Here is a 17,018-nt window from a genome sequence, read left to right as displayed (position 1 = left end):
GACGTTGTAGTGGCAATAGGGGCGTTGCCTTATTGGCAATGGGTGTTGCTGTGGGCGTTCCACCACAACACCCATTGATTTTGATGCTGCCCCATATTTACACGGGTGGCGTAAATGTGGGGCAGCACCAAAATTAAGACCAGGAAAAACCTGGTCTTACCCTGGCACAATGAGGAGAAATGTTTAATTTCTCCTCTGCGTTGTGCAGCACACATGGAAACAGCATAATGCCAAGGATTGTTTATGTGAAGGAATGTGTCCCTTCCTGCACATAAACAATCATTTTAAAAAGTCGACGTTTTGCTACTTCAATGTGTGCTGCATTGAGCAGCACACATCGAAGTTACAAAACGACATTCAAAGATTGCTTATGTGCAGGAAGGGACACCTTCCTGCACATAAACAATCTTCACCTGCAACTCAGATACCCTTGGACCAAAGTGCATGTGACCCTGCGTTGGCCCTAGGCAGCAACATTAAGCCCCAGCGCAGGGGGAACTCAAGGATGCACCATATTCTTGTAAATATTGCTCAGCCCTGTGTTTCTGAAGTGACGGAGCATATTGTTTGCCTTCTTGGCTTACCAACACACTTCGCCACTTTACAGTAAATATGCCCCTTAGTACACGACAACACGATTTCACTTCTATATTTCGGTGCAAGTTTGAGTGAATTCCCCACATGCACAGGTATCATTCAAAATGATGTCCCCTTTCTCCCTGCAGTGTAACTGACCAACTCCCTCAGTGGACGCTCAGTGAGGCCACCCAAATTACCAACAAACGTGCCACCCTTCCCCCTCCATATCTTCCCCCTCCCGAATGTCAGATGCCTCCCATGGAAAGCAGGAGCTGCAACGGTCCACGGTATGTCCCTCCCCCCATGTCTCAATGTCAGTGTGAGCAGTCAGTGCGCTGCACTGAAGCCACAGAACAACACATCCTGTATCAGCGTCTTTCTAAAGTGGGTCAGTGTGTGAGAGCCTCGCGCCTGAACCTGCTGCCGCGGGGGTTATGTAGAATGAAAGGAGCCCCTCGGGGCCAGGGGAGCCATCTATAAGAGGGCGCTTTGTCCTGTCTGTAGAATGCACCAGTTGCAGCGGCCTCCGACCGAAAAGTGGCCTCCCACAGAAGAAACTCTAAAATATCTTTAATTAATGTTTTATCCACAGAACTATACAACTATTTCCTGTCTCTGAAAAGTGTATCACTGATGAAAACACAAGGGGTGACGTGTAAGAGACACTTTATTTAGCTGTTCATTGTTTCTTTTAAGATCGGTGATCAGATCGTCGAAGTGAACGGAGTGGATTTTTCGAATGTGGAGCATAAGGAGGTGAGTGAAGTCACTAGCGCGCGTGCACGCAGTCTGCGCTGTGCTGAATGCTTTGCTGTCAGTGTGGGTCTCGTTAAGCTCCTGGACTGTGCTGTGACATGAATCACATCACTTGTCTAGTTCTGCGGTTTGAAGTTGTCAGGCCTTTCAAGGAAAGAAAGTATTGTAGCGTGTTTATTCCACTCTCTTTCACGATTAAGGCCTCTGAGCGGAGTTTGTAGAATAAGCAAATATGAGAAACAGATTAAGAGACTTCATCATCAACAGATATGCAGTGACTCTAAAGACACTGTCAATTGTGGCAATCAGTATAAAATATGACTCAATTGTAAACACTTTTAAATAAATGAGCTCAAATTACATCATGTAGTGCATTGAATTTATATTACTATTATTAGTAGTGCCAATAATAACAATAATATTAATACCAATATATGTGCATTATTATTTTAAATTATATCTGCGTGGTGTCATAGTTCCATATGAACGTGGGTTTATTTTCTCTTTTGAATATCATATCATGGTATTAACATGGATTTTGGATTTGGTCACATGTTCTTGAATTTTATTTTACCGTTTTGAAGAGGTGCACAAAAATATCACAATATTGATTCCGATTTGTGAACTTGATGGATTCTCCGTTTTCGAGTGTTCGAGCAAGGAAGGATCCTTCCTCGTGGGTTCAGTTTTCATTATGTGTGTGGAGCCAATAAGTGGTGCCACACTCGGAAAGCCAGAGATTCTCTTGGTTTATATACACTTTTCACTGATCATAGTCCTAAAATATACCTACCTGTTGTGTTATGCTTAACAATAATAAAATAATTGCTATAACGTAAATATGTTTTTCGTATTCTTTGCTTTACAGGCCATCAAAGCGTTGAAAAGCAGCCGGACATTGACGCTCACAGTTGTTGCAGGGGCAGTAAGTGCTTTACGTTTGTGTTTTGTTTAACATTGGGCAGATATCCTGCCAAGGATTGTGAACTCTTATAAAGTCAACACGGAACAACTACAAGTAAAAAGTTCTCGCTGAGAAAATTCATATTCTATTTCACAAGAGGTGAATAGAAAAGATGTGCATTGGGGACAGAAGGCATTAGGTCGAGTTGCATGCAGGCCTTAAGACAAAGCAGATTAGGTGCAGTGCCATCAGCATAATGACGCCCCCACGCACAGAATGCCTGAGTCTCAAATATTGCACAGATATTCATTGGCCTCAGGCTGAATGCCCCTCCCCCTGAAGATTTGTGGGCCCTCTAAAGGCTTCGTCCCCCTACCCCCTCTGTACCACAAGGGTTGCAACTGGCTACTTTATACTCTTAAGTAGGTTACTCAGGTTTAAAAATAGCATCTTGCTGTTGAAGATGTTAATCAGGAGGCATCTGGATCGATCCCTCCCTATCAATGACATCACATGTCAACCACAAGGGTAAATCGGAGGAAAGTCCCTTATGTCTTCAAAAATAGTCTGCAAATTAAGTACAGCAATGCAATTCTCATTGGATACTCAAACTTCTCTCTGGTCCCGCTCAAAGCCGCCCATTATTTAGCTGCTCCTTTGTCCTCTTGCACTTGAGAGACCGGCACTAATTCCTCATTGAGGCCAGAATTAAGTTCAAATGAGCAGGTATATTCTTTGAAGCCATCCCCTCTCACCAAAACTAACTTTAATCTGAATCAAAAGCACCCCAGATGCAGAGGCATTCTAAGGACTCAAAATGTGAAAAAGCAACTAACCAAGTCATCTTTCTCTGGAGTAGCTCCGACCCTGTTAAATTCTCTTCCCTCTGAAATGCTCAGCCAGGATCATGGATGACATCTTCACTTTCCAAAACACACTCAAAACCCTTGGTTTTTTGGTATTTATTGTTTTTGGCATTTCAGTTTGTATTTATCCATATTTATTTTGTGCTCTTTTTGTCTGTGTTTATCCATATTTATTTAGTGTTTGCTATAAAGAACTGGAACTAGTGTATACATGATTGCCTGATGGATTCTAATGTGTTTCAACCATCTAATCTGTCAAACTAAGCTATTGGCCTTGTAGGCATAACTGACTGATTTGGGAAGAAATAAAAAGATGCATTTTCGACTTTTAGCCACATTTAAAAATAAATATAAGCAGGGAATTGGATAGTTTTTGGACAGTATCTATATGTAAAAAAATAAAACTTGAATACTTGGTAACTAATTCCTAAATGATCTTCAGTTCCTGATACAAACTTAACCACCTCAAATGTACTTGTCCCTTTGTGCCTTCCACTCTTCCATTTCTCCCTCTTTTCCCATCATCTTCCTCCATCCTTGTCCCCTTTGCCTTCCATCGTTCCGCTCCACATCTCCTCTCTTGCTTCCTTTGACTTTCCCCTCCTATCTACCGCTTACCTGTCTCTGCTTCCTGGTTCCCGCTTTCTGCTGCTTCTCTCTTCTGACTCCTCCTTTTCTACTCCTCCCTTTTGACCTCACTATCTTCCATCTCCCTCGCTCCTCCTTTGTATACGCATCTCTCCCTCCACCCAGTAGTGGCTGCTACTGGATACGAGTGGTGGGGTGGGGAGGAGGGATTTGAAAAAGATATTTATTTTTAACACACTTACCTGGCAATGGCCGGCCAGTGCAACTCTGCCTCTACTCTGTCCTTTTCATCTCCAGCCGGCCACTGACTTTCCTCCATACTCTTAATCTTGACTCCGGCTGCAGGATGAACCCGGGCTTCCAGGCGCCCCACAGATTGATCTCTCTGCCTCCAATAGGCTGTTAGAAGCCTGTTCTACCTTTGGCCCCAGTCAGCTAAAGTCAGAGCCCACGCATACGGCTGGGCATTTGCTGGACTATTTATTTGCCTCTGGGCATTATGCTAAGAATATTGCCTATTTTCCAATTCCCTGTTTAGATCACATAATGATTATTTTTTGCATAATATGTGTGACCTTAGTTTTTGTCCCCCCTCCCCATATCCTACTATAGCAACTGCTAAAGCACAACTACTCCAAAGTTAACAAGTCCAGGCTTTCTTTCTAAATTTCCTCACATCCATGTGATTTGACCAATCTTCCTCGGATTATTGACAACATTAATAAGAGGCCAGTAATAATTCTCAGGAAATGTTCAGGATTGTATGTAAATGTGTCCATCCTCTAGGTGCTCTTATATCCATCTCTCCTTCAACTGGGTTCTATGAATATGTTTACTAATAGACAAGTGGTTTTGATGCCACCCTTTGCTCTTTAGTAAACAATTTGGATGTGGAGTCCTTTGGGGCTCCTTTCTTACCCTTACTTTATTTAATCTGATTTTGGACTCCTCTGGCAAAGCTTGCTTCTCTTTCTTTAGTCTCTTTTGCTTGTGCTATACTGAACATACTCAGCTTATCCTGCGATTGATTGGCAGCTCTGAAGCACTTGGAAATAACTTTTGCCATTGTTTTACTTCATCTAAGCTTGCAGCTTAGATGAATCATAAGTGTCTTAAGCTGAAAATGGATAAAAAGAGTTGTTGGTACTGGTGGCTACCTCTTTGATCTGATGATTGGACTGGTGGCTTAAAATGTTTGGTCAATGTCCGACATCTCCTACGAACATGAAAAATGTTGTGTCTATTTTAAAACACTATTTTCATTTAAATACCAAGTGTCCAAAGTATGCCCCATTTTTTTTTATTTCTGAGTACCAAAGAATATCATTACTTTTCTTCCTGATCATTGGCCCTTCACGGTTATCTAGGTCAATATTGATTCTCACTTCGACTCAACTAATGTTATCTATTTAGGTCTCCCTACTTCTGTGCTTCACTCACTGTAGTTGGCACAAAATGCCACAGCTCGACTATTGCTTAAACTTCCTTGCAGAAGCGCAGTTACCTGCTGCCTGAAGAACCTCTGCTGGTTTCCACTGGGCAAAAGGATTGTGGTCAAAAGTCTGTCCATATATTTTAAAGCTGTTCATTAGAACAATCCTTATTTCATTCAACTATTCACCTGGTATATTTCCTCATGCTCTTTGCATTCAGCTCATGCCTTGTATTGAGTCTTTCCTAAATCAGGAAGCCTCATCAAGGTGGTTGTCCTTTGTCCTTAAAGATGATCTAACTCTTGAATTCCCTCCCCAACAATGTTAGTATCATCACTAGTTCCATGTGGTTCAGAAAAACCTTGAAAATCTCCAGCAGTATATCATCTTGAATCTTATTTTTGTCTCAGACTTAACACTAGAACATCTCCAGGTTTTACCTTTCTTACAAATGTCTAAAGTAAAAGAATAATCAAATAAATGAATAAAAATAGACAGTATTCCCTCCTATTCGTATGGGCCATTTCCTGTCTTTACAGGTATATCAGGATGAGGTAAGGACATTCAAGCTCTGCACTGCAGTGCAAGTTCATTTTCTACTTCAATTTTCCCAATCCATTTCCTGCTTCAGTCTGATTCTCTTCTTCAGTCCGGTTTTTGCCTTTTGCGTAGGGGTGGTTGATAAATTCTGCTCTGCCAGCAGAGTTCACAGCGTTTTGCCCACTCCACATTATGCTTATAACACAGAGTTCCCAGTAAATCTCCGCCAACCGTTGCGTGTTGGAGTTTATTTTCCCACGGCTCACCAAGGTTAAGTTGGTGAACGAGAATATGCGATCCCTAGCATGATTTTCACCTGCTAGAACAGCACCTGGCAAGATCTTCTCAACGCCAGTGGTTACAATCATTCTCATTGACAAACCTGCCGCTTGAGTAGAAAATCTATTCAAGCAATAGTAAAGAAGCTGCACCCTCTGGTGGGCTGCATGCTGATTTTGTAGGGCGGAACAAGGTCCATACACCAATAATGAATACAAATAGAAGTCGTACCGATTTCCAACTGTTAATGAACTCCGAGGGATCTCACAGTTTTTATGTAACTCCTCAGGATTCCACAGAGTGAAACTCCCCAAGTTCTGCCCACATCTACTGTTGCACTGCTCCTTCTTGTGCCAGTTTTCTTAAGTTTTCTTGTGGAACCTTCACTGCAGATGCCTGATTGTTCTAATGCTGTATTTCATGAAGGAACAAGGTGCCTATCAGACTGCATTGCCCTTCCCTCAGAACGACCAAGATACCAGAGAAGTCTCAGCGCCCTATCCTTGGAAACCCAATGGACCATCAAATAGTGTTTAAAGCATGTGTTTGGATGCAAATTTAAGGAAGGGAAACATGTTAGAACACCCAACAAGCACAAACATACACCAGGAAAATGTACAGAGCAGTAGCCAGCCTTGTCTATATCCGTTTTCTGGTCCTCAGACAAACAAAAACTATAGCAAAGTCTAAAAGAAAGTTTCTGAGGTATTTTAATAGAGGGGTGAAAAAAACATGAGGACCACCATGACAAAATTATCTCTTGTGTGGAAAATCCCAATGGTGGCCATCAAGGGTGAATGATGAAGCCTTTCCTTCTGCTTTATCTATTATTGGGGTGCAGGTTGCAAGCTAACTATTATCATTCTTTCTGTCAGCCATGAGTCTTGTCCTCTGGCAAATCAGGTGGAGCCGGTAGTAATGCAGTGTCTTTAACATATTTCATTTTGGGAATATCTTTCAGAGAGGCGCTTGGCAGGGATAATGCTTGATGCAACCCCACTGCTGCTGAGTGTAAGAAATTGGGTTGTTGGGTGAGCAGCAACCACAATTCTTCTAGGGTGAAGTCACAAGCAAACCCTAAACTAATCTGTGCTCAGCGCTCAGGTAGCCTGGCACAGAGCAGTCGGGCTTAACTCAAAGGCAATGTGTAAAGTATTTGTGCAACACTTTAAACAGTGGTACAAAAGGGGTGGTGATGGACAGAGCATCTGAACCAATCAAACACTCACACCCAGTCAACAGATCTGGGTTTAATCCATCACCGTTCTTTAGCCCACTCTGCCACCCCAGTTCAGACATGGCCATATGCAAATCAGTCTGACCCTGTGCCTCATGGGAACAGTCCAGCCCGAACTGCCACACTTTAAACAGTAGCCCTGTGAAAACACACCACAAAATGAAGCCTGAACATATTTAGAAAATATAGTATTTTTTAACAAATAAAACAAGACCGAAGTGACAAAACCCAATCAGTAAAACCAGAGATATTCAATTTGAAAGATTTTAGTAAAAGTAACACCAACTGTAGACATCTTGTCATGTTGGACCGAGAAAAAGTCACAAGTTCAGGCAGACTGCGATGGAACGCAGGCTGGCTACAGAGACCCAGTTAGGCCCGCTGAACAAAGTACCTTCAAACCTGGTTTGCAGAGCGTTGCAAACAACCACGTTAATGATGCATCACGCAGCCGAAGCAATGCGTCGGTTCCTAGGTGCAGCGAGGCTGCAGTGCAAGTTCCCTTTGCATCTTTGTCAAAGATTATGTCATTGAGGGTTGGCGATGCGAAGTCCGTAGATGTGTCACACAGGCAGGGCAATGCATCAGTTCCTCGGAGCTGCGAGGCTGTGATGTAGAAGGATGCTAGGGCCTGCATCGAGGATATATCATTGAGCTGCGGTTCCATTGTGGCGAGGGGCCGTGATGCACTGCGGGTCATTGCAGCAGTTCTGATCCATGCAGCAGTGAGGATACATCAGTTCTGCTCGTGGTTGCTTCACACAGCAGCGGAGATGCGTCCATTCCACTTGGTTCACAGAGGCTGGCAAAGCACATTCGGCCCACTTCCAGGGTCTAGAATGGGGGTGGCACCACTTGGCAGGGTGAACTCACAGATGGCAGACTGCAGGTGCAGATGCAACGTTGTTGGAGCCCTTATTTCCTAAGGGTCATGTCAAGAGGCCGGCAAACTAACCCCTGTCTTTGAGGTCCTGGGTTCAAGATATAGGGTCCAGTGCTTCTCACCCAGGCAGGAGGGCAGTAGGCAGAAGGTCAGCCCAGTTAAGCAGCAGCACAGCAAGGCAGTAGTCAAGCACAGTGACAGTCCTTCCGCAGAACAGCTTTCCTTCTTCCTGACAGTGTATCCACAGGTCCAGATGTATACTGAAGTGGTGATGTCGGAGGGCTGATATTTATACTAGTGTGCTTTTTAAGCGGGGGAGAACGTACTAGAGGTTTCCCTTTGAAGTCTTCAGGCATCCTGCCTCTCCTGTCCTGGCTCCAGACTTACTACAGTGGGTATGCAGTCCTTTGTCTGGAGGCAGGGCACAGCCTATTCAAGTGTAAGCAAGGCTGTGCCCAGCTCCTTCCTCCCATCCTGCCCGTGATGGCCCATCTAGGCTCCCTACTGTATGTGGCTGTTTAGGAGGAATATACAAAGCTCAACTTTCAGCTACTCTCAGTCGTGACCCATGCACAAACTACAGGCACCAAATGGCAAAGGCAAGAAAATGCCTACTTTTTAAAAGCACTCCGAGCCAGGAGCTGAAAAAATAAAACAATAATGTATTATTATTATTGTTCAACTGCTGGCTGACCCAGCATCCATAGGGAGGGGCTGGGCCATGGGAAGGAGTAGGAATTAAGTGCTATGTGCACTTCTAAGTTTGTATATACGTTTGGCCGCCCATATTAGGCCGACCAAACAGACATGCACAGTTAGGTTTCTCTAACCCAGGTGGATAAACGGCACAGACTCCCTGTGCCTGTGCGGAACAACACACCAGCCTCCACAAGGCCAATCCTGGTGCAGCTCTCATACCATGGGAGCAGCATCTGAATTGGATGGGGACTCTTTATCAGGGACTGCCTGGAACAGCCGGGGAACGGAGGAGCACTAGAGAGCGAGACGGCTGCATGATCAGGTAAGTTTTTTTAATTTCATTTTTTTAATTCAGCCCTCCCCCCGGCTGCCCCTGCTGCTGCTGCCCTTCCTCCCTGCCACTGCATATTGGCAGCAGCCATTGATCCAGCGGTTCACCAACAACAGATACTCTACTACCATATACTCACCTGGGCCCATAAACTCACAATGGTAAATCCACTGGTCAATGGTAAAGCCACTGGTCACAGTTTTCTGTTTAATTTTCGCAAACTGTTTAGGATTAGTTTATTCAATACCTTTCATTCATCATTCAACTAACCCTTCACAGATCAACAAGTTCTTTCCTCTGGTCGATAGACCTTTAGTTGAACTAGTTGATGGTGATAATTAACATAACTTTAACTTTCATTTATTTAAGTAAAGAACTACAGACTCAGGAAGTTTTCAATCTTTATCTAAATTAAATGCATGTGAACAATTCAATACAGTTCAGTCTCCTTGATTCATTGGAGAGAAAGTTCAATTCATAATCAACATGCATATGCTTTAGACTGATGCAATAATCAATACCCAGAGAGAAAAGAGGACAAAGAGAAAAGAACATTCAGCTAATAACGAGTAATTATAGTTACCAAGGATGGTGTGGAAGACCAACCCCCTGGCGAAGGGGCTGGTAAGGGTCCCCTGGGTTAGACCAGGAGACAAAGACTTCAGGACATGAATCAGGACAGGATAGTTGACCTTTCTAGAATACCAACGGTTGTGTCGCACCCCTCTCTGACACTCTCTTCCTCCTCGAGATTCTACCACAATCTTCTGATCTAACCTAATTAAATTAGGATAGAAATTCTGCTTCAGGTTCTGCAATCAGCTCCCTGCTCCCTGCACTGCACTTCTTCAATTCTTCATCGGCAACTTCCAGCATCTCACGCTCTCTTCTGGTCCAGCATTCTCAGATCTCTCTAACTAACTAAAGCTATCTTACTTATATCTTTCGTTCTGAATGTTCGACCCACTAAAGTTTCAATATTGTAAAAATATGGAATCTGATTGGTCAGGCAAGGGGGTTCTTCATCACACCATGCTTAAATGACATTAAAATCAGTTCAACTAATGTTCGCAAACCCCTCCCCTTATTCTGTATTCACAAGTTTCGTTCCCATTTACTAAGGCTACAAACATAGTTATTAACATAATTTAAGTTGGTCATGAATATCTCTCTTCATTATTGAACTCTACATCATCTTGTTCCCAGGATGTACCTTTTTTCTTTTGGCTCCCTTTCAACTGCACAATCATGGCCTTCATGGCTTCACTCAGTGGGCATGCGCAGACTTTGCGTCACTCCATTTAATTCAGCTATGCAAGAGAGGCCCAAATACACACTAATGATAAAAGTCAAAAGACAGATGTTACTTTCTAAAATAACGTTTTTGCACTGTATATCATCCACCTCTACTCTATCCCAGTTCCGCATTAGCATTAGTAAAACCACTCGATTTAGTTCAAATAAGCAGATACCATGCACGCGAGTCTTCAAGACTCCATTTTAGTATCTTCTGCTCATGCGCCAGAATTTCCCTCCAAGCATTATTTCGTCATCCTACGTAGATGTAGTTGACGCATGCGCAAAACAATTTCCCCGTTTAAAGCGGTATTAGTCCTTCTACATTGTTATGTGCGCTAGTACACACATACGAAGCTTCGCTTAGTCGCGTGTTCGCGTAGTGCGTATTAGTTTCCATGAAACTTATTAATAATTTTGTTAATGAGTTAAACAAGTGGATTGCTTCTGAGCAAGTCTCTTTTCTACGAGTCCTTGCTCCATCACCATGACTATACAGAAGTTCATCTCAGCTGGAGCTGTAGACAGCAATGTCAACCAGGAAGGAGGCACAGAATTCCTCCTTCACAGCTAGGACCTTGTTGACCAATTTCTGAAAGATGGCAGGGGCATTCTTTAATCTAACTGGAAGTGGCACTTTGGAGTGGAGAATTCAGACCTCTCTTTTGCCACCTCAATCAGAGAAATCTGCCAGTCCCCTCATGTCAGGTCAATAGTACTGAGAAACTTGGCAGTGTCCAGCCTGTCCATGAGCTCATTAGCTAAGGGGATGGGGTGTGCATCAGTCTTCATGACGTAATTGAGGCTTCCTGTAGTTCACCCAAAACCTAGCTCTTGAGAAGCATCCGGTGGGGCAGCTTTCGATACCAGCACCATGGAGCTGGAACAGGGACATTTGGAAGGCTTAAATACCCCTTGCGCCAGGCTCTTGCAGACCTCCTCCTTTATACTGACCCTCCCCTTTCTGACAACCTGTAAATCCTAGATTTAATGGGCAGACTGTCTCTAGTGTCTATGTCATGGAAGCAGAGGTGTATGAGTACAGTGGTGAAGGGGAACATAGAGGCAAACTGCCCCAGCAACTGGCGACAGTCACTCTGCTGCTCTGGGGTCAGGTTAGAGGGGAGGTTGAAACACACCACTGACCCATCGTGCTCTTGGGCATACAGGAGGTCAGGGAGAGGCTTGCTCTCCTCTTCCACTCCCTCATCTGTCATCAGGAGCATGCTCACTTCAGACCACTCAAAGTGTGGTTTGAGGCTGTTCATGTGGAGCACCCTTGTTTCTAGTGGTCTTGAGATCCTTCACCTCATATGGGCCTGTCCAATGATCCTGGAGAGCTCTGGGTTTCTTAGGCTCTGTAACCCACACCTTCTGGCCGGGTTAAAACTCTAACAGGATATTCTTCTGAGAAGAAAATGCCACGGGTGCCTTTTCTTTAACAAACACAATATTTGTAGCTTTCTGATAGACCAGTGATCCACCTTGTCCACCACATTTCCATTCCCGAGCTAAAGGATGGAAGTTTAAACTCAGACATGCTAACCACTTACAGATTTAGAAGCATGTGAGAAGTACACATGTTTTCACTTGACATTGAAATGCATGAATACAGTTATTCACATTAAAAAACACATTGAATGAATATATTTTATCTGATATAATTGAAGAATACTTATGTATCCTATTTTATGCTTATCGGTTGGGTTAGACAAGAAGATGAATTGATGAGAATATAAATGCACTTTTGTCAATGAAAGCACTAAAGAGATATACTAGACGATGGCTTTTTGTGGCTTACTCTTGTGAATTTTACTCAAATATACTTTTATCACTGATGGCAATTGAGAAATAAAGTAGATTATTGCTGTGTTCTTCATGTACTTCTTACTCAAAGTGCTCATTTCTGATGCTAGGGAAGAGAGTTGTTCATGACAGACAATGAAATACTGACTGAGAGACGCCAGCATGAACTAGAACGTCAAGAATTAATGCATCAAAAGAGGGTTGCACTGGAAACAAATAAAATCCTTAAGGAGCAGCAGGAGAAAGAAAGGCTGTAAGTCTTCAAAATATCTTACTTGAAAAACAAGATTACATTTCACAGACGTAGCTAGAATATGACATATTTTGGCGTTTCAAATTAAAATGTCTTTGTTAGTGTAACATATTTTGTCAACTTTTTTGCCTTTGTCTTTGATGATACTTTTTAAACGTATGATTTTTTTGGGTAAAAAGAAGGGTACTTGTTCCATTTGTCACTCTACTCCATCATTCAAATTCTTTGACTATTTTACATATAGTCATTGGTCACACTTTGGATTGTTAATGTTCATGTGGTGGTACAGCAAATCAGCTGGGGAAATTTTACAACCAAGATCTGCTCTTCCATTGTGAAACGGAGTATGCTTCACATTTTCCTATATTTATTTTATTTCTTCAAAAAAAAGACGTTTCATTTTAATGTATTTCGCTTTTCATTCAAAGCCGCAGATTGACCACCCTGACAGTTAACACATTTATGCACTTCCTCAGTGTTTTTAAATGTGAATTTTTACTATTTTTCATCATCATTTACATTTGTAAAAAGGTTTGCTTTAAGTTGGTATGTGAAATTTGTCTTTTCATCAAGAAGACACAGTGTTTTTCAGCAGTGACTCAAAATAGCACCAGAGACACCACCCCATACAGGAACTGCAATACAGATTGTGCCTATTTTCCCAATTAACAGAAATGTACCTTTTCATAAGTTCTTCCCAGTTCTTTAACTTTTTTGAGGCTAGGAACACGGATAATTTTTACTTTGAGCACCGTCGAGACAACTATTCATCATCGCAGTGTTAGCACCGATTTTCGTAAATATGGTAACACTTTTTCTACCCCCCTTGCTAAACCCTGGATTACTGTGCGTGATACTGAAGAAGCCATGTGTCAACCATTGTGACATTTTGAAAAATCTACTAATCAATTAAGAGAACTTAATCTGTAAATGTGGGGCATCCCTAATATTTACTCCAGTATCTTCCTACAGTGACGGCAAGCATACAGGGTGAAATGTACCATCCTACCAATTTGCGAGTCCTAAATGGCATTGTTTTGCGACTCGCAATTGGCGACTCGCAAATAGGAATAGACAACAGTGTCTCAGACACTGTTTGCGATTCCTAATGGGGTCGCAAATTGCCTATCTGATTAATATTGATGAGGCAGGTGCAATTTGCGACCCCATTAGGAAAGGCCAGCACTCGCAGGGATGGTGGCCTGCTGGGGTTAGCAGACCACCATGTCTGTGACTGCTTTTTAAATAAAGCATTTTTTTTAAATGCAGTCTGCTTTCCTTAAAGGAAAACGGGATGCATTTAAAAAAGAAAACTTAAACGTTACTGTTTAATTTTTTAAGAGTACGCAGTGGTCCGTGGGACCACTGCCTGCACCTAAAATATATTTTCAGTGCTAGTCCCAGGGGACCCCTTCCTGTTTGCGAGTGGGTTATCACCCATTTGAAATGGATGGTAAACTGCGAGTGTTTCGAGGCTGCAGTTGCAGCCTCAAAACAATCTTACATTGAAGTGCGAGTAGCTATTAGGAAGGGACTCCTTTGGCACGCCCCTTCCTAAAAGCGAGTCCTAAGCCCTATTTTGCGAGTCAGTAATAGGTTGCCGACTCGCAAAATAGGGTTTATAAATAAGGCAGACCTATTTTGTGGTCGCAAACAGGCTGATTTCCCTTTTGCGAGTGCACAAAATGGTTGTACATCTGGCCCTGAGTCTTTTCACTGCATTAGCTAAAGAAGATTTACCTATGTAATACGTCTCATTGTGTAAAACAATGTGTTTTATCACAAGTTAGGCTTGGTAACTGCTAGAGAGATCCTCTGCCTAATGTTGGAATATCAACTTTACTACTGTAAAAATGTTTTTTTACCAAATATACCACAAATGTGATTTGATAAAATGTCTTGGTAGCTTTTTGAGAGCCTAAACCAGAATGAATTCACTTCTACTATGCTGTCTTTGCTCCACTATATGTAATTAACCCTTTGACAAGGAATGAGAAGCCCATCCTTGAACAAGACAGTAGACCTGGGCCTGTGGGCAAGAAGGTCTGGGAGTAGTATTCACTGGCTACTTAACTTGAATTATTGGGAAGGAAGTTGAAAAAAGAAGTAGCTTGCCTTCATAATGAACATAGAGGTACCTTCCAAATGTGAATGTTTATAGTAGATATTACTAAGGTGTGTATGGTGCATTTGAAACTGCTCTGATCCCAGGCAACCTGTTTCTACTCACACTGGGAGGAGACATGGCCTCAGAACCAGCCAGGGTTCGTTTTCCGGTGGCATTTCCTTTTTTTAAATAGAAATCCCCTGGATGAAGATGCAAATCTCTGCACACTGACTATGAAGTCCATTTTGAAAGACCCTCAAGCAAAGTTTCTTGGCAGTATTTGCCGGAAAGCAACTACAAGTATTGAAAAATTGGGCTGGTTTGAGCATTGAATATTTTTTTAAGGATTGAACTAAAGGTTGTCAGCAATAACTAGCTAGTAGCACTGATAAGGATGTCTGCCCAACACGAGCATCTCAGAATACAACTGAACTTGGTAGAGACCCTTAGAAGATGAAGAGAACATATTCTTGCTGTGTGCCTGGAGAAGGACAGAGACTTGGACTTACTTCTTGTTTTACCTTTGCTTTAGAATTGCCCACAAGATTCAGACCAGCTGGCCGCCTGTTAATCTTTGAGATAGATAAGGCTTAATCAGTACCCTCCTTGTTTGGATGAACCGCCTAAGAAGCTGGGAATAGATTGGACTGGATCTTGCTGCTGCAGTATCGTAGCTAGCCCTTGTGCGTTCGCTGCATGCATGAAAGAGCGGGGGAGCTGGTGGTCTCTGTGTGGCAGCCCACGACGGCCACATGAAAGAGCGGTGGGTGAGGCCACTGCCCCCAAAACTCGTGCTGCCCGGGGTCGACGGCCCCTCCCCAACACCACTCCTTGCTACGCCACTGTGCAGGGGTCCTGACTGGGATTAATTGTTTATCTGATTTCCCATTGCAAACTTAGGCCTGGATCCTAGAAGCCTCACCCAAGTGTTTGGGAGGTTTTGGGTGACCATGTAGAAGAGATCCATCATGTGAAAATGGTTGGGGCTTAGCATCTTCGATGTCGGGAGAGCTGTGAAACGGTCCAGAGGCTAACTGAGAAAGGCTGGGCCTTGCCAGCAGGATGTCCTGGTTTGTTCTACTTGGAACTTGTCTTCCATGTGGAAAAATGCTTCAGCACAACCTTGTGGTGAATGCTTCTGGCGTCGTGCCCTGTATGCTAAAGCAACCAGTCGTGCTCTGATAGAGAATTTCTGTCTCCAGCATTGACAGTGCCAAGATATCTGGCCTATACATGAAAGTGCCTCTTCTGTCTTTGATGGGTTTCAGCCTGTATTGGTTATGGTGAAAGGCAAGTGATAAAGACTACAGTGCTGCTTTGTTCACAGAAAAGAATTATGCGTAACGCCAGATGTCTAATTATTTTATTTTGAAATGTTATGACAAAGGCAGTAGGCCTGGCTTTTTTACTGTGAAAAGCATTTATGCAATGCAGTAAAATAGTAAGACCAGGGCCGGACTGGCTACCGGGCAGTTGTGTGTGCTGCCGTGCTGGGGGCTAATTTCGTTGATGGGGACCTGCGTGTGCAAAACGAAATTCGTTTTGCTTTTTTTATTTCAAATCGCACGCAGGTCCCCATCAACGAAATAAGCCCCCACAACAGAGAAATTAGTCCCTAGCTCGGCAGCACACACAACTGCCCGGTAGCCAGTCCAGCCCTGAGTAAGACATCTAACATTACGCATAACTATTGTCAGTGAACAAATAAGCACTCCTATTCTCCATCACACAAAATTACCATTAGGCATACAATCCTAAAATTACAAATGTATACAAAACTACGATAGGCAAAGCAAAATACTCTCTCCTAAGAGGGCCTAATATGGATGATCACAGTTACAGTGCAATCTATTCCTACAGTTTGTCTTAGGAGATAGTCAGTACCAAAATCCTTACCTACTAAAGTTATCTGTGAGATGCCATGTAGAAAAATAATCTCCCTGCAGGCTTAAATCGAGAGCAATAGAATTCTGCCATTAAATATCTATTGAATAAACAAACATATGCTTTTCACTATAAATATGTCAGCTCTACTTACTTTACTACGACTTTTGTCCTGTGTTATTTATTTCATGCCTCGACTGATATCTTGCACGTGCCTCTACATATAAATAATTGCAGAAGAAAAATGGAGATTTCACAAAAAGCATCGGAGGAAGAAGAAAGGTATCGGATGGAAATGACCAAGTAAGTAAACCATGCTTATATGTTTACGTTATCTTTTAAATTGTGAATAAAATGAATGCATTTGACAAAGTAGCTGGCATTTTCGTCAATGGAAGAACACCACGGACCTTTCAATTTCTATAGAAATTACAAATTGCCAAACTTGAAAATAAATGGCCCTTGTGGAAGGGCACTTTCTGATCAAGGGATCACATTTCCGATTAGTGGGATAATTATCACACCATGCAGTTTTACCCTCGCAGATTTTGCCAACAAAAACTGGCAAAATTAATTG

The 17,018-nt window shown here is 42.7% G+C and overlaps 1 protein-coding gene across 1 annotated transcript in view; it reads left to right on the top strand.

Annotated features, from left to right (window-relative positions):
- The window catches only part of USH1C (USH1 protein network component harmonin), an 898,978-nt gene that overhangs the window by 443,266 nt on the left and 438,694 nt on the right, over window positions 1-17,018 (top strand). The window contains exons 10-13 of the mRNA XM_078681063.1: window positions 1,276-1,335; window positions 2,204-2,260; window positions 12,308-12,450; window positions 16,679-16,744. Coding sequence (XP_078537189.1) covers window positions 1,276-1,335; window positions 2,204-2,260; window positions 12,308-12,450; window positions 16,679-16,744 — 326 coding nt within the window. The remainder of the gene's footprint in view (window positions 1-1,275; window positions 1,336-2,203; window positions 2,261-12,307; window positions 12,451-16,678; window positions 16,745-17,018) is intronic.

The sequence above is a fragment of the Lissotriton helveticus genome, chromosome 3_1 (assembly GCF_964261635.1).
Source record: "Lissotriton helveticus chromosome 3_1, aLisHel1.1, whole genome shotgun sequence".
In the NCBI taxonomy this organism is placed as follows: domain Eukaryota; kingdom Metazoa; phylum Chordata; class Amphibia; order Caudata; family Salamandridae; genus Lissotriton; species Lissotriton helveticus.
The sequence above is the reverse complement of the archived record's forward strand: the minus strand, read 5'-3'. Positions and strand labels throughout refer to the sequence as shown.